Source organism: Radiomyces spectabilis (genome assembly GCF_025331425.1).
Source record: "Radiomyces spectabilis strain NRRL 2753 chromosome Unknown BYT42scaffold_8, whole genome shotgun sequence".
Taxonomy (NCBI): Eukaryota; Fungi; Mucoromycota; class Mucoromycetes; order Mucorales; family Radiomycetaceae; genus Radiomyces; species Radiomyces spectabilis.
In genome coordinates, this window is record NW_026251933.1 from 817,465 (window position 1) to 833,404 (window position 15,940).

The 15,940-nt window shown below is 43.9% G+C and overlaps 10 protein-coding genes across 10 annotated transcripts; 3 read left to right on the forward strand and 7 right to left on the reverse strand.

Annotated features, from left to right (window-relative positions):
- Positions 1-1,214: 1,214 nt before the first annotated feature.
- Positions 1,215-2,178, reverse strand: BYT42DRAFT_378185 (uncharacterized protein). The gene is made up of 4 exons (XM_051563297.1): positions 1,976-2,178; positions 1,845-1,900; positions 1,697-1,753; positions 1,215-1,635 (listed from the first exon to the last, which is right to left on the reverse strand). The coding sequence occupies exons 1-4, from the start codon at positions 2,006-2,008 to the stop codon at positions 1,302-1,304; spliced, it is 480 nt and encodes a 159-aa protein (XP_051422326.1). The 5' UTR covers positions 2,009-2,178; the 3' UTR covers positions 1,215-1,301.
- Positions 2,179-2,247: 69 nt separating this feature from the next.
- Positions 2,248-3,134, forward strand: BYT42DRAFT_573748 (proteasome maturation factor UMP1-domain-containing protein). Its single transcript, XM_051568759.1, has 5 exons — positions 2,248-2,290; positions 2,369-2,530; positions 2,601-2,702; positions 2,774-2,867; positions 2,928-3,134. Exons 1-5 carry the CDS (start codon positions 2,288-2,290, stop codon positions 2,996-2,998), a joined length of 432 nt encoding a protein of 143 aa, XP_051422327.1. The 5' UTR covers positions 2,248-2,287; the 3' UTR covers positions 2,999-3,134.
- A 67-nt stretch (positions 3,135-3,201) lies between these two features.
- On the forward strand, positions 3,202-3,842 carry BYT42DRAFT_573752 (uncharacterized protein). Its single transcript, XM_051568760.1, has 3 exons — positions 3,202-3,362; positions 3,453-3,532; positions 3,605-3,842. The coding sequence occupies exons 1-3, from the start codon at positions 3,293-3,295 to the stop codon at positions 3,716-3,718; spliced, it is 264 nt and encodes an 87-aa protein (XP_051422328.1). The 5' UTR covers positions 3,202-3,292; the 3' UTR covers positions 3,719-3,842.
- A 135-nt stretch (positions 3,843-3,977) lies between these two features.
- On the forward strand, positions 3,978-4,566 carry BYT42DRAFT_573755 (uncharacterized protein). The gene has a single exon (XM_051568761.1). It carries the CDS (start codon positions 4,005-4,007, stop codon positions 4,557-4,559), a length of 555 nt encoding a protein of 184 aa, XP_051422329.1. The 5' UTR covers positions 3,978-4,004; the 3' UTR covers positions 4,560-4,566.
- Positions 4,567-7,355, reverse strand: BYT42DRAFT_573757 (major facilitator superfamily domain-containing protein). The gene is made up of 6 exons (XM_051568762.1): positions 6,950-7,355; positions 6,869-6,880; positions 6,712-6,742; positions 6,285-6,530; positions 5,403-6,226; positions 4,567-5,325 (listed from the first exon to the last, which is right to left on the reverse strand). Exons 2-6 carry the CDS (start codon positions 6,878-6,880, stop codon positions 4,927-4,929), a joined length of 1,512 nt encoding a protein of 503 aa, XP_051422330.1. The 5' UTR covers positions 6,950-7,355; the 3' UTR covers positions 4,567-4,926.
- BYT42DRAFT_573760 (uncharacterized protein) lies at positions 7,356-8,325 on the reverse strand. Its single transcript, XM_051568763.1, has one exon. The coding sequence runs from the start codon at positions 8,292-8,294 to the stop codon at positions 7,440-7,442; it is 855 nt and encodes a 284-aa protein (XP_051422331.1). The 5' UTR covers positions 8,295-8,325; the 3' UTR covers positions 7,356-7,439.
- Positions 8,326-9,247: 922 nt separating this feature from the next.
- Positions 9,248-9,517, reverse strand: BYT42DRAFT_486752 (uncharacterized protein; the record flags this gene model as incomplete). Its single annotated transcript, XM_051563761.1, has 1 exon — positions 9,248-9,517. A coding segment is annotated over one exon (270 nt), but the record flags the coding sequence as incomplete, so codon positions are not given.
- Positions 9,518-11,691: 2,174 nt separating this feature from the next.
- On the reverse strand, positions 11,692-12,664 carry BYT42DRAFT_378298 (uncharacterized protein). The gene is made up of 2 exons (XM_051563298.1): positions 12,442-12,664; positions 11,692-12,383 (listed from the first exon to the last, which is right to left on the reverse strand). Exon 2 carries the CDS (start codon positions 12,378-12,380, stop codon positions 11,802-11,804), a length of 579 nt encoding a protein of 192 aa, XP_051422333.1. The 5' UTR covers positions 12,381-12,383; positions 12,442-12,664; the 3' UTR covers positions 11,692-11,801.
- An 871-nt stretch (positions 12,665-13,535) lies between these two features.
- On the reverse strand, positions 13,536-15,259 carry BYT42DRAFT_534437 (uncharacterized protein; the record flags this gene model as incomplete). The annotated part of the gene is made up of 4 exons (XM_051565455.1): positions 14,794-15,259; positions 14,375-14,610; positions 14,155-14,272; positions 13,536-14,061 (listed from the first exon to the last, which is right to left on the reverse strand). The coding sequence occupies exons 1-4, from the start codon at positions 14,868-14,870 to the stop codon at positions 13,536-13,538; spliced, it is 957 nt and encodes a 318-aa protein (XP_051422334.1). The 5' UTR covers positions 14,871-15,259.
- On the reverse strand, positions 14,858-15,638 carry BYT42DRAFT_378349 (uncharacterized protein). The gene is made up of 2 exons (XM_051563299.1): positions 15,586-15,638; positions 14,858-15,354 (listed from the first exon to the last, which is right to left on the reverse strand). Exons 1-2 carry the CDS (start codon positions 15,590-15,592, stop codon positions 14,999-15,001), a joined length of 363 nt encoding a protein of 120 aa, XP_051422335.1. The 5' UTR covers positions 15,593-15,638; the 3' UTR covers positions 14,858-14,998.
- Between the last annotated feature and the right edge of the window lie 302 nt (positions 15,639-15,940).

Below are 15,940 nucleotides of genomic sequence, written 5' to 3' on the forward strand. Positions count from 1 at the left end.
TCGGTCGAAACAACGGAATGAGACTCGCTGTAATACCGTGATTCGCCAGTGGAGGCTCAAGGGTTTTCCTAAATGATCCGTCAAAGCCGAGATGTGGGTTATCTTGGCCAGATCAAACCTGCGCCACGTCGTTTCCTAGAAAAGTAGCTCTTGACCATGGTGAACGAATCGTTGCCTTGGAAGCCAAAAAGAGCCGCGGTCATATGGGTTTTTGGGGGATAATTTTTGCAGTAAATCTTTGTTCCCATTTAAATGCAAGCTGTCTTGGACAACCAGCCCACCCAAAGTAGACACAAGTATTTCATCACCAAGTCCTCGACGAAACTCAGCTGTTCACGGGGCATTCTGGGCCATTGGAACGGCTCAAAGACCGTCGGCTGCGCCCACTATACACTGCGCCACACGTAAACTGGTTTGCATTGTATTTGGCTTGCCGGTATCGTATGGCAGACCAAAACAGTAGTCGGGCTTTGAGAAGGTGGCCCATGTTGACAGTTTCTTTATAACAAAGCAAAAAAAATTCGCTGGGGAGTCGGGCGGATCGGCATATTCAAACTCCTCTGAATAATTTCTTTGCCAAGTGCTGCTTTCACAGGCATTAGTTCACTGATGTCGATAGAATTCACTGGGGTACTTACTGTAGTTATTGTTATATGCGCGTCATGTGTAATATTGAGGGACAAGTGGCTAAATGGCTATAAACACCGCGGTGGCTTGGGAGGATAACCGAAGAAGTCGGGCTCTATCGGGTATTTGCATTGCCATTAGGCATTCCGGAGAATGTGAATAGGAGTGCGGTACAATGACCGCATACAATTGTGATGAGAGCTGTAGAATGAATCCAAGAATTATGGAGGAGCTGTTGGCGAAATGCAAAGCGGAGACACCCAACACTCGAAGTGAGACGGCTGCTTGAAGAAGCTGGGGATGGACAAAATGAGCATATGATTCAAAGTCATTGCACAAGGAAGACCAAGCTTCAGTCTGGTCAGGGTAAAGTGTCATGAGCCTTTGTACCAGGACTTTGTTATAAAAGATCTTAATCAAAAACGTCCTGGCATTGGGTTGGAGTATGATCCATCGCGAATAAACATACAGTAGAGATGAGATAGAAAACGAAGACCTCATGCATTACTATGTTTTCAGAGAGGGCAATATTTGGCTAGCACACGCCGTCTGACTAGAACGCTTAACTTTTTCTCCACCGGAATCTTACGTATGTTGCTCTCACAGATGTAGAAATGTCCAATTTCCTTATGAGATTGCCGTTTCAAGATCTTCTTTCAAATGCGGCATCAAAATTAATCCTTTTTTGTTTTTAGCAGAAAAGATGCTCTTTCTTCAACGGCCGACAGAGACCAGCCGGGTCGCCCAGCTTCTCCACCAAATGACATGACCGCGGAAAGAAACCGACCGGGTCGCCAGGCTTCTCCACCAAAAATGATATTGAAACTCACTGGCCATTCGATTATTCGGAGCAGTACACGAACAGACACGACCGCCGGGGGGGAGCCAAGAAATGGGTCAAAAAATTGATATTTGGTGCTCCAAGCCTGGCAAAGCTTCACAGGAATCCTCACCGTTTCACATCCAGAGTAGATGTATGCTCCTGCTGAGACAGCGTATGCATAATAGCTACAGCATAGTTTGATTTCAATATCCTGTTCGTTCGAACAGTAGTCCTCAATGTCTTTACCTCGCTCGGGGGTACTTGTGATATGTCCCCTTTCTCAGACTACAACAGAAGATAAGCCTAACAAAGGAGAATAAGGGTTCTCAAATCCGAATGATAAAAAGCGATACTTGGTAAAGCGATACTTGGTAAAGCGATACTTGGTACATACGCTACCCATGTTTGTCCCAAAGACTCAGAAAGGATTACATCAAAGAGTCGGTATTGCTGGCAATCAAAAAGGTACTGAAATTGGTGCAAGTAGCAGAGACAAGATTAAAAAACTGATATCTTTTTATCCACCTTTTTGTTACACTTGAATATCTTGTCCACCATCCAGTGCGAAATTCGTGTATTTGATAACTTTCACGGGAAGGAAGAACGAAACTTTATGCATCGGAGAATATGCTGTGAAGTCTTTGGGCTGTTTTTCACAACCAGGTGGATTTATTTTTGACGTTGTCGGGGGCTGCACGGCCGACACGCGCGACTTTATCCAATGATTGGACACGGAGTCCTGTGACTATCTTTTTGTAGCCACGCAAGCGAGCTTCAGGTTCGTGGACTCTTTGGGTCTCTTTGTTATAACTCATTTTCACTTATCTTTACACTATCATGGTCCGTCTTCACAGCGATCAGGAACAAATAGGGAAAAATATTGACACTTTGATTACCTTTGTTGCATTTGATAAATAGTCCTTCCGTATTGCGCCAGCAGCTCTTCCAGAGACTTCGGTAAAGTCCACTTACGATACGACACACGCCGATTTCGGCAATCACGACGCTCTTCGGTACGGTACTCGTTCTATCAAATCCGAAGTATTACCTGGCCATCCCTTAGAGCATCGTCTCAACAAGGTAAAAACCATTCATCTTTTCTATACCAAATGATCGTATGGAGCACTGTAACTGACAAGTCGCGGATTAGTGGCAAGAAACACAATGGGAACTCAAGCTGAATATGGCACGACAAGCCTATGGTATGCATGCACCTATCAAAATGATGATGGAAACAGAAACAGTATCAAAGGTAGGCAAAACTATGAACGCGCAAGACTATGATTGGACTTTTTTTCTTATATATTGTATTGCATTTATTAGCGTCATCGTTTGCCGGTCTTGCCTTCTTCCAATCTGCATCTCGATATTTTGATGGGTAAAGACGAAACAATTGACTTTGAAGATTTCCTGAACGGTAAGAAAGACGTTTATTTTATCAACAAGAAAGAGGAGGATAACTAACGACTTGTATTAGATCCTGCCATGTCCACCGATATGTTGGATGTTCACGCTGCAATGGAACACAAGTTGAATCTTAAAGTTTAAAATACCATTCAAATGCTAATAAAATAAGAAAACGGATCATTGATGGACTAAAGAGATATAACCTCCCATGCAGAGAGGGATAAAAAAGCCCCATGGTGTCAATGATACAAGGCGAATAAATTTTACGCATTGAAAGTAGGCGGGCGGGCAATTCCCACTGCAGACATTGCGTCACACGGTTTCTTTTATTTTTTTTCTCCACGCCAAAAAAAAAAAAAGGGAAATAAGAGTGTCCTTTGCGCATTTTTTTTTTTTTTTTGGTCTCATATTCTATTCACCCTACACAGACAGACTATGCCTCTTTCGTCGTCATTCGCAGATATCGCACAAAAGTCTATGGTGCTTTTCCTTGCTGGCACCACAGGTAAACCACTTGGACCGAGACGCACAAAAAAACAAACAATAAGACGACCAAAAAGTTTATTTTTAACGAATCGTCTTCCAAAATCTGTAGTATATTACATGGTGAATGTGGGTGTGTTGGTGGATCGCCGTATGAAGCTTAAGAAGGAAGGTAGATTGGAAGAGGAATTGGTACGTATAAATTGTTGAAATGTAGTGAGTGATCGAGTAAACAACATCAGTACTGACGGGGGCGCTTGTTAGGCTCGTTGGAACGGTATTCCTCCGCCCGCCAAAAGAGAAAGTCCCAACAGTCTGCACGCCGAAACCGACACCACTCCCACCCCAATGCCAACGAATGATCGACCCGGTTGTTAAATTTCATTTTATCGGATTACATTTTAAATGTATTGTATTCTTGTATAGTTCTTTTGTATTGAAAATTGTTCTCTTTTTTTTTTTTTTACTTTTTCCAAATATAGTCATTATCCTTCATCATCTCAACGCTATAGCTTTTTCACCGCTTCCGAACAAATCACATCCTTGTGCTGTCTTTGAATTTTGCTGTGCTGTCATGCTTTCCCTTTTTCTGAGAGCCACTGAAACCCTGCAGTTAGTTTTCTCTTCATTTCTCTTCCCTTTCTTTATCACCTTTCATTTTCCTATGCTGCGCTCTTTACCTCGCTGTAGATTAAATACACCGTTGATTCGATGTCTGCGTTATTATGACAAGCCAGTGCAACGAATTTCTACTCCTTACACCCGTAATCTGCTGTTGAGGTCACCTCCGTCTCGATATCTGATAATCTCTCGATACTACAGCACAACGAACGAATCAGGTTCGACTTCCGCAAAGGGAAAGATTAAAGGATTCATGAAAAAATATGGAGCTGTTGGACTGGGGGTGTATCTGGCGCTGAGCGCAGTGGACCTCAGTTTAACCATGGCGGTTATCAGTGTCAAGGGCGCCGATCGTGTCAAGCAGATGGAAGATTGGGTCTTTTACAAGGTGAAAAGCTGGATTGGATTAGAACATAAACCTTTCGAACCAGGGACGACCGCAGAGAAACCATCCTTCACATCTTTATTCGTTATCGCTTACGGTATCCATAAGACGTTGCTTTTACCTTTCCGACTATCATTGACAGCTGCCATTACACCTGCACTGGTGAAAAGACTACGAAAACTTGGATGGATTCATAAAACCAACAATAAATAGATTTGACTGTCTGCTGAGAGGGGGAAAACCAACCCCAATCGCCTGTGAGTGTTATTATTTTACTGAAAAAAAATATCAAAGGAAAAGAGAGAAAGTACAATAACGAATATAGGAAGGAGGAGGAGGAGAAGTAGATGGAGCATGCGAAAAAGTGAGAGAAAACGGTCTATTGAGATAGAGACAGAGTGTATGAAAACAAAGCCAAAGGAAACAACAAATGCAAGCTATATATTGACAGAGAAAAACGAGAAAAAGTAGCGAACAACGCAACATGTCTGGAAATAGAGAAGGAATGGGATAATTGGGTCGTTCGTCGTCGGATGACACACCAATAGGATGGTAAAAAAGAGAAAGTCTTTTTTTCTCTTTAGTCTTCTTGTGGTCTGCCTCGGGTTTCGTAAGGGAGCAATAAGATGCAAATACCGACGATACTGAACCCGACCACGCTGACGTATAAGGGTAATACAGGTCGAATGGTGAGCAGAATGCCCGAAATGACGGGACTCACGATTCCTGCCACTCGTCCCAAACCCGAAGCAGAACCAACCGCTGTGCCCCGCACAGACGTGTCAAATACTTCAGGTGTATACCCATAAATAACCGCATACAGCAAGGTCGCCAAGAATGACACCGCCGAAGACGAGAGTAGCATGGTCACACGTGATTCAATGGCGGAGAAAATCATTAGTGATAATGATGATCCAAACGCCGATAATGCCATGGTGCCTTTACGTCCAAGTCGTGTTTCAATCATGTACGAAGCCATCTAATTTTTTTTTTTTTTTCGTGTCAATCAGAATTCTATGCTTCTCTCTGTTTCCTTTGTCTGTTTTAGGCACTTACCACAGAGCCTGGAACACCAGCCAAGGAATAAATCATGTATTCCCAATAGACGTCTTTGAGGGTAGGAGCCGCTTCGCCTTCAAACCCGAGCGTTTCGAGGTATTTGGGAAGAAGCACGTTGAACATGGTAAACGCGACCGAAGTAAACGTCCAAATACACCAGACCAAAATAATGGTACGACGCCATTTCGGTGAAAACAGGATGGCCAGACTGTTCCTTGACCGTGTATCGTAGAGTTCTGATAACATTTTATCCGTGACCGCATCATCGTCTTCAGGTTCATGGTCGTTGTAGCCACCATTTTGATATTCGGACGACCATCGTCGGTGCTGAGGATGAGTCAACCCTTCTTCGCCTCCTTCGGCATGTGGCACTTGCAGGAACGCCTCTTCTTCGGCAGCCTCTGTCGGTGGTAAGCGTGATTTATCTCGCTGCACCCCATTGGGAAGATCGGAACGATCAATGCTGACGGTCTCTCCGTTGATGCGAGCAATATCTTGCAGCACAATGATGGTTTCATTGATGCGGTCTTTGCTGAGCAAGTATTTCGGGGTTTCCGGTAGTTTGAGCCATAAAGACCGAGCGGCCAGCATTAGCATGGTAATGACGGCCACACTGAATAATAGAATACGCCATCCAATATTTTGAGTCGCTACATCACAGGCCGGATTGGGATCGGTGATGGAAGGTTCAGGGCAACTCGTGGACGGCAAAATAATGTACCCCAGAACAGAGGCCAATACGGCGCCAAATGAAAAGAACACCGACATGAAGGTCAATAAATAGTGATACTCTTTTGGAAGAAATTCAAGGTACAGAGCGCCTATATAATTTATCAAATCAGACTTGTCCAACATGCAACCTCAAGGTGATTGACTTACCATCGGTGGGCATATTTCCGCCTACGCCAAATCCCAGAAAGAACAACAACACACATAAACTCCAGAAGCTGAAAGCAAAGCTGGACAAGATACCAAAGAAAGAAGTGATAAGCAGTGTCATTGTGTAGGGAATCTTTCGTCCGCGTGAATCCGAGTAGGTACCCCAGAAGAACGACCCAAACGTCATGCCCGTGAACAGAGCACTACACAAGATCCCGATCCACTGATTCGACACATCGAAATGCCCTAAAAGAACATGGTCCTCACTCATCAGTTTCCTGCCCACCCGTATCCAGTACCTGGGCCCAGCACATGGGACCCACCACTCAGGATCCCACCATCCCTTTCATCGCAACTGGAACTTGCTTTTTTTGCCTGCATAGATATGCCCCCCTCCCGTGATAAAAAAGGAAATCGGTCTACTTACGTTGAACGCGGGGTAGCGTGATAGCGACAGCCTAAATTAGGACCGGAAAAAAAAGCATATTGAGTTGGTGAATACCGGATGGCAGAGAATATACCGACCATCACTCTTTTGACAAGAGAAGAGTGATGGAGCTTTGACAAAGAATGATCGTGCGTACCTGAAGCCACATCTAAGTATTCCACTTTTTAGCATTTCCAAAAATCATCATGTATGAGTGAATTTATTTGGAGTAACTTACATTATCTGCTAACCAACCAAATCCGCATAGAATCTTTTTTTTATAGGATCGTTTATATCAATCAATCAACAATTAACAGTCTGTCTCTCTTTACAAAACACACACGGAGGAGGAGGGGAAAAAAAAGGGTCTGACGAAAATAGCCACTTGACGTGGGTAGTGGGGCAAGCTTACCAATAGCTTTTTCTGGAAACGGCCATAGCCTACTTTAGATAGCAAGCCGTCAAGGATCTCCTCATCGGTGCTGCTGCTGTCACTGCTATCGGACTGGGCCAATCGTCGATGATCGGTTTCCAACAATGCGACATCATCACCCTCTGAATTGGACAATCTTCTGAAATTTCGGGTCAAAGATGCCATGGACAGGGTGTGATTCAATAAAGAAAACCAGCTAAAAGAGAAAGCGGGCCGTTGTCGTTTTTTATTGAGAAAGTGATCGTTACCAAAATCGGTTAGCATAGCCTATCCTTGGATAATTTTTATACTCCGATCATGAGCAAGGTCTCGGACGTTGAATGACGGGCCATTGGGCGCTGACCCACTGCAAGATCCGTTGGGTTCGTGGTGCAGCCTGTGGTGGGTGCTGCATTTGAGATAGCACCGTCAAGTTGATTATAATTGAAAGTGGAATAATGTACTGCGCGGTGAGTCGTTCGCGGCTCGTTGCCGCTGGTCGTGGTGATGGTGGTGGTGGCTGATCACACCGCCACTTTGTATCCATCAGACCAACATGATAGACAAAACTCCATTGGGCTTCCCGTTTTAGCAACGATCGCTGAGATACGTGCAAAACCTGAACACCCGGTTTTTTTAGCTTGAGTGGCTGACAAGGGAACCAAACTGAATTTTCCGAATGGGGAGGTCGTAGGGACGACCGACCCCTGGTGGATCGTGTTACCCATGCTTTGACGATTTCTAACCGACGCTTCTTATCTTTATCATCACCATCATCATTATCACGGCATGGTCGGGTGTCTGCTGAACACCGTAAAGACCACGTGGGGTTCGACCGTGTATCGATCATGGCAAGTCGCCGCAACCTGGGCGCTTGCATACTGCTGTCACAGACATACCTGCGTGGGGAAAGCGTGGCCACTGTAAAGGTAGTTTGTAATGAGACTGGATCAAGGTGAGAAAAATAATAGGACCCTGTTGCACACCCGTGACCTTCTTGGTCCATGGAGGTTGTCAGATGAATAGCCGGTAACACGGTGCATTGCAAAATACTACATACAAGACGGCGAAACCGCCTGGAAACTGTAGCAAGGGAACACAAAGTGACGAGATCTGTCTGGGAATAGTTCAATACATGTAATACTATTTCATCAGGCAAATGATTGAACATGATACGATTCACTAGAATGACTAAAGAAAATGGAATGACAAAAAAGATTCAAAAAAAAAGAGAAAGAGGGCGCGGGATTCATGGAGCCTTTATTTGATCTAATCACACAAACTGTGTGTGTGGCGAAATCAGTGCACTTGCTCCTTTTTTTTTTTTTTTGCTTTCTTTCATTCCTCTTTTCTTCTCAAGCTGTCCTTATTCAATAACCATACAGTGCATCAGTTAATCCTTGGATTGCTTGTTCCTTTATTTCCCAAATCCAGTGATCCATCACCTGTTGCCTTTCAGGTACACAGGTTCACATACAAGAAAAAACAAATTCATCATTCAACACTCATACACACAATGGCCAATGCCGAAAAAAAAGGTTTGTTGGGTAAATGAAAAACAGCATGACTGGGAATAACAGCAATGGAGACAGCTGAAGCGGAAAAAAAACAAAGAATAAACGAAAATGCACAATGAATGATTACCTGATTAGGAAAGTCAGGTGTCTGATTTCTTCAAAAGGAGTGCATGCCATGTATCCCTTGCTTCTTTTTTGCCAATCAAGACTTTTTTTATCCATTGATCAGAGATTTTCATGAAAGTGGTAGTCTGATGTCACATCCATCGATCATGATCTCCTTCACGGGGTTCACACAAAACCAAGGCAAAGAAGCACCGTTTGCTACAGTGCTTCAACAAAACCCACTCGCGATCCGCCAGGCCAGATGCCAATGTCCTTTTTGCCGTCTCTTGTCATTGTCCAACGTCTGTATCTGAATCAGCTGCATATGCTTCCTATGTTTCTTTTCTCTGTTGATACTGATGGACTGTTTTCCTTTCTTTTCTTTTTTTGGGGGGAGGGTTATCTCATATACGCAAAAAAGTTTATTATTGATAGTATATTTATCGAAGGGAAGAAAAAAAAAAAAAGGAAATTTTTAGTTGGTGGGGATGGTAGTGGTAGCCATGTACATAGAGCTGACTCGTTTCATGCGGTCGGCTTCATCGTTGGGTGGAGGGGCATTGTGGGAAGGAGTGGTTGCATAGTCTACACAGTGCTTGGGGAAAACACCTTTAACGTGACCCCGCGATAGGTTAATACCTTGACACCAACCGTCATCGTATTCTACGAGCACTTCTACTTGATCTCCCGGTTGAATATCAACCTCATCACTGAGCGTAGGTGTGTACGTGGAAATGACAGTAAACACACCAAGCGAACCGGGCTGAGTCGCTTGCGCTGGCGGTTGCTGAGCGGCCACCATAGCACCGGTAGCCGTAGCAGCCGTAGCAGCGGCCCCACCTACACCGGTAACCGCCGTCATGGGAACCGAGGCGACTGGAGGCATGGCCGTTGCGGAGGACATGGGTTCCGTCGGTGGAGCTGAGAATTGAAGTTGCGGGGCTGTTTGGGGCAGAGGCGTGGTCATGCTAGCGGTATAGGCCGTGTGAGGCGGGAAGGGGTTATCATGGATCGGCGGAGGATCATGGCTTCCGAAACCCATGGTGAACGGATCCGGCTTACTGGACATGCGTGCTCGAAGTGCCTTTGCTCGTTTTTTACGACGAAGAACGACAAAGGCGGCCAAACCGGCGACAGCAATAATGACCGCAGCCACAATCCCGCCAATGGCGCCACCCGAGGGACCGGAACTGGGGTTGGCTTCAGCTTTATCAGCGTCTACGGAGCTTTGAGTGGGCAAGCCATTAGTAGGTTGGTCCATGGAGTTATTGGGAGGGGGAATGATTGCAGGAGATTCCGACGACGACGATGAAGATGAGGATGGAGAACTCGACGATGGAGTGGCGACCGATTTGTCTTTGGAAGCATTGGAGGAACTGGGCGAAGTAGTAGAAGCTTTGGATGGATGATGATTGCTCGTTGGCTGTGTATTCGATTCCGACGGTTTTTTGGAACCTTCGTGCGTCGGACTGGCCGAGCTTTCTTTCTTTGTTGTCGATTTCGAAGTCGGTTCTGTCTTTTTCTCCGTGGAAGTCGGTTTATTCGAAACCTTGGGATCGTCGACTGGTTTAGACTCCTCGTTTTTATGTTGTTTGGGTGGTTCTTTGTTTTTGTCTTTGTCTTTATCTTCTTTGAATTAATAATAATAGTAATATAATCAAATTAGCATGTGCCTATGTATTTTCGTGGTTTGAACGGGGAAGTGGGGTTCAAGGAAACTTGGCCAAGGCAAACTCAATGAGAAAACAAAGAGCCAATGATTTAAACCTTGTTTAATTATATGTATCCATGGCAAAATCAAACAGGCAATAGATCTGTCAACGTGCCGTTGAACAGTATTAGAACAACGAAATAAAAGCCTACCTGAACCAGCACCGTCGGAGGGTTCACTTGGCTCGGCTCGCTTGATGTGAGCGTCCAGAGGTAACGGCACAGCCAGTGACGGTCCCATCACGGCTGCAATTGACATTAGAATGAAGGCCAAGGATGGTGACTCATTGTTCATCTTGTGTTAACGACGCAAAGTAATAGGAAAATGAGAAATGAAATGAAAGACCGGTGAGCGCAAAAAAAAAAAAAAAACGAAGAAAAGAATGAGAGAACGGGAGAAAAGATAAAGAAGAAATAGAACGGGTAAAAGATCCGCTGAGGAAGGTCGTTTGTATTTAAGGAGAGGAAAGGAAGAGTGGTGAATACACTCAAGAAAGAAAGCAACAAAGAGAAAAAAAAAGGTTGGGCAGAAAAAAAAAAGGTTGGTCAATATAATTTAGGGGCGAAAATCCTTCTATTCAAGGTTGCACAGCGTAATAAAGCGTGTTACAGACAACGATGGAGGCAACAAGGGCACACCCATTCGTTGAGATGATGATGATGCACGGTTAAGAAGGCTCCCTTTTTTCTTATAATTGCCTGTCGATCTTGGATCGATGTCGTTTTACCATGAATTTAGAATGACGGCTTGGTATTTGAGTGGTTCGATGGATTGGATCATCTCTGGCAATAAACGGTAAGCGTACGGATGAGCGGTTTGTACCACCACTGAATTATTTTCAAAGAACACACTGACGGAGTCTACCCAATCAAGGCTATCCACGGTATTTTTGATGCGATTTGCACAAGCCATACAGCTAATGCCTTTTACTCCAACGAGGTAGAAGGTGCCTGGAATGTCCATTGTCGAGCGGGAATGCCGGTTGGTGAATTCAACGATTTCTGGACTGATCAACAGACACACCACAACGAGCAACGCGATCACGTCGGAGTATGACCGTCCACCACGTTTCCATAAAATGAAAGAGACCGAGATCAGCGTCCAGGCCGTCAAAAGAGACCGATAGGGTGTAAAAACGGCGAATCCGGCACACGAAATTGAGAATACATTCAGCACCAACTGAACCACGCAACACGAGGAAGCTGTCAATGCTGTCAATGTCGGAACAAGCCACCTACTCATGAAAATCTAAAGAAAGAAAACCGTGCTAAAACGAAAAAAAATTAGGAATTCCAAACCGACCGGTCTATTATACACGCAACGGAGATAGAAAAAAGAAGTTGCTTTATCCGTGTCGGCCGGTGACACTCAATGACCATACTCGGTCCGAAGCGTATTTTGAGATTGTTGTTGTGAGTTTATATCTCGTGTTTTGATTGGACCGTCGGTATTCTGGCAACGCCTGTCCATCAACGGTGACTGTAAACGAAAAGGCCTTGTTGAAGAGTGTCGACACTATCGTTTGTAAGACGACTCCCTGTCGTAGAATCAATGGCCTTGCCGGGCAATGCGAGATTTCGGCAGTGAACGACCAACTTTGATGCGCGCCCAAGCTTACGGTTTCGGCGATAGCGATGATATGTTCAATTATGATGCACACAGTAAGGACACATTTTTGTCGTGTTATACTTGTTGGCGACGATGGATTGACCGTTTTCCCCGATCCCGGAGCATCTACCGCTTGGCCGCAATATTCTTGCTGCTGTACGATCCGAAATAGTGCAAGCACATGGTTTCGCGCTCTGGTTCGTGCTCTTCTGTATATGACTTGCAAACTTCCCCCCGCAGCGTATGGCAAAGGATTTTCCATATTGCGCGGGAGTTCAGGACCAGGCCGGTCAATGTGGCAAGACATTCGCTGCATAAACTGACGGCAATGGTCAGGAGATTCGTAAACGTTTGTTTCTAAACTGTGGAATACATACAAAACTTTGAATTGGTTTTTATCCCTGTATTTTTCCAACAGCTCTCTTGCGTCGTTATCTCAAAAGCTTGCAGACATACAGCCGATTTCAAAAGGTTTTTCGTACTCCGTATAGAAGGCCTAAAAAAGGGAAGCTGAGCCAGGATGGAAGGCTCAGAATTGAAGAGCAAGCCAAACCCCGCGGACTTGTAAATAACAAAAGCGGCATGGCACCCAGGTCGGTGATTGAGTGATTGAATATACAAAAAAATATAAGCGGCAAGGGGGAGTTGTTTGTAATATTGTGTCGCACCCAACGAAATCCCCCTGTGATCTGATCACCCCCCAAAAAAAGCCTTGCCACCAACCATGGTTTGATTCATTCGTTTCCATCGTCTATACCTCATTTTAACTCTATTTGGACATACAGTGGTTAAAGTTACACGTATTTATTAGCAATTGTTCCTTTAATGATAATCATGGATGAGTGAAAATAAGAATAAAAAATATGATAAACGAAACTACTACATTTGGAAGAATATTTATAAAAAGGAAAAGGAAATGTTTAGCGAAAAAGACATCACCACCACAAAGTTTGATGAATCATTTTTTTTCTTGTTCTTGGAACAACACTTGCAAAGGACACTATCGCCAGAGCGGATATTTACATACAAAAAAGGGGATGATAAAAGAAGAAATAAGAAAATAATAGCTTTTTGTTTTTCTTTGTTGCTGTTGTCAATTTTCATGTGAAAACCTCATCAAAGAAGTTTAGGATTGACAGAGAGAAATAGAGAGATTGAGTGTGTGTGTGAGAGAGAGAGAGAGAGAATATTCGTGAAACAAATGGAAATGGTGGAAATGAGAAAAAGAGAAAAAAATAAAATAAAATATGCGAGCTTGTGTGAGAGTGCTTTTTCCAGTTCCAATATATCCAGTGAGATGAGATAAAGGAGAAACACGGCTTCTTCTGTCGGAGCACCAGAAGGAAAATCAAATGAATAATGAAGAAAAAAGGGAGATGAAAGAAAAAGGAAGAAAGTGAAACATGAATATGCAATTGGAGAGGTGGAGGAGGAGGAGTAGGAGAAGGTTGAGAGGTCTTTTTTCTTCTGTTTAGAAAAGACAAGGCAAAGCAGCTGAAGGCAAGATAGGCGACGCTTCCGGGGAAAACTCGGTAGGCGATGTCAACGCAGATAATGCCGCTTGTTGTTGTTGTTGCTGGAAAAATGACGAACCGATAGTGGCCAAAGTATGGTTCAGCGCAGCCATGTGAGAATGCTCGATATGGTATTTCAGACCATTCAAATTCTTGTATCGCTTGCCACAATCACCTATCGTGCATTGATAAGGTTTGGAAGCCATGTTTTCGTTTTCATCCGTGACCAGATTGCAGTGACCATGCTGATTATGATACTTTAGACCATTGGGATTTTTGTAAGCCTTATCGCAACCGGGGACAGGACACTTGTATGGTTTATCCGCCGCAGCATTCGCGTTGGCTGAAGCCAGCAAAGCCCCGGCTTGGGCCAGAAAGTCTTCATCTGTCAAAATAGGTGTAGGCAAATCGCCAGTGGCCAAGGCCAACTTTTTGACCGCCGATTGAGTCAAGAGTTCCAAGGCATGGCTCGGTGAGGTGCTGCTGTTGGACATTTGACCAAACGATCGTTTCTTGGTGGTCGGTTTCTTGGCCAAAAGCAGCTCGTCTTCTCCATCTTCTTCCAAAGGAGGCGACAGCGGACCCGAAACATATGAGGAAGGTGTGGCAAGACCGGTGGGACTGGCCGGAGCGGAGGAGTTGTACAAATCAGACAGATAAGCCGCGGCCTTTTTCTTGAGGGTACTGATTTCTTCTGTCATGACAGGTGTGGAAGGACCAGGAGACACGGCCGAACCCAACGAAGACAGACTGGTGTCAATGCTCAAATTTGGGCTACCAGGGGTGGATCCGCCACTCACAGAGGATGCGGTCGATGACGAAGGAGTCCAGTATTCCGATTCATCGTACAAGCTACCATCATCGTCTTCTAACCGGACATGGCACTCTTCATAGTGCTGCAAAAGATCGTGAAGATCATCCAGGACTAAACCGCAGCAGGCAAAATCACGGCAAAAGGTAGCTTCCAATTCACGCGATTCAAAGGCGTTTTTGATATCGTTCTGAGGTTGACACAATTGAAAATCGTACGCGCTGTGAGAGGAGAGAGAGAAAAGAAGGAACCAAACCATGGTGAGTCATTGAGAAAAAAAAAGTGATCCTTATTGACAACAAAACATAAATCCTTGTGAATTTATTTTGAGCTCTGCTTTTTTTTTGACATTGGAAAGATGTCAAAACAAAGACCCAAAATAAAACAGAAAGGAGACAACTTACTCAAAGTTAATATCTTGTTTAGGCACGGTGATTGTGCTCATGCGACGAAGCGAGTTATATTCAATAGACACAGGCATGATAATAAAAACTTGTATCTGATTTGGAGAGGAGGGGAAAAAGAAAAAGGGAAAAGAAGAACCGGAAATACAACAGAAAAAAAAAAGAGTAATGAAACTTAGGTCAGTCAATCGTTTAGACGGCTTAATCAAAAACCAAATGTCAAAAGAAGACTACAAATGATAACAAAGATGGAGAGAAAATGAAATAGTAGAGAGATAAGTTGCTTGATATGAAATCGGTTTTTTCTTTCACGCAAACAACAATTGTGATTCTTTCGAAAAGTTTGCTTGTGCCAGACAAAAGATGAGGAAGGATGAAAAAAGACCCACGAAACGCGTGGAAAAAGAAAAAAAAAGTGAAAGATAAGAAGTAGAGAGCGAAGAGAAAAAAATAAAAAATAAAAACGCCAAAGAAGAGAAGAATTAGTTGGAAAAGACAAGTTTGGACTTATATATTCATCAGCAAAAAAAGGGCCTTGAAAGTGACACAACGTAGTACGAACTACGGGCCCGGAATTGGAAAAAAGGAACATTTAGACAAAAAAGCCAGATCTCAAACGATGGTGTGATAACCTTTTTTACACCTCTATTTCAAAATGACACACCATGGAAATCCATTGTTTGAATCTCAATGAACTACTTGTTTCCCCAGTATTATACCTCATTTTTCATTTTATCCCACACAACAATCGTAGAAAAAGAGATACCCACGCCATCAAAAAAACCCCCTTACATGTCATGCTCTTCTTTAGCTTCAAACCTCTTTAAATTAGCCGTGTTACGTTACACTAGTACGAATGGGATTCATTCAATCTTGGAGCGGCGCAAAAAAAAAAAAACAAAAAAACTTACGGCGGGAGATGGAAATGGACCTTTTTTGAAATAAGTCGGACGTCCAACTCTGTCTGGCAACCGTTGCCCCCATTGGACAGTTTAGCAACCCGAACTCAGTTGTCTGTTTCATCCCGATCGACCCCGCATAACCGGTATGTCATTGGCCATGTTCTTTCTTGACTTTGCCCTTCCGCTTCATACTCCTCCGATCGACGATTGACTGTCGCTCTATCAAAAAAACAACCATGTTTTTT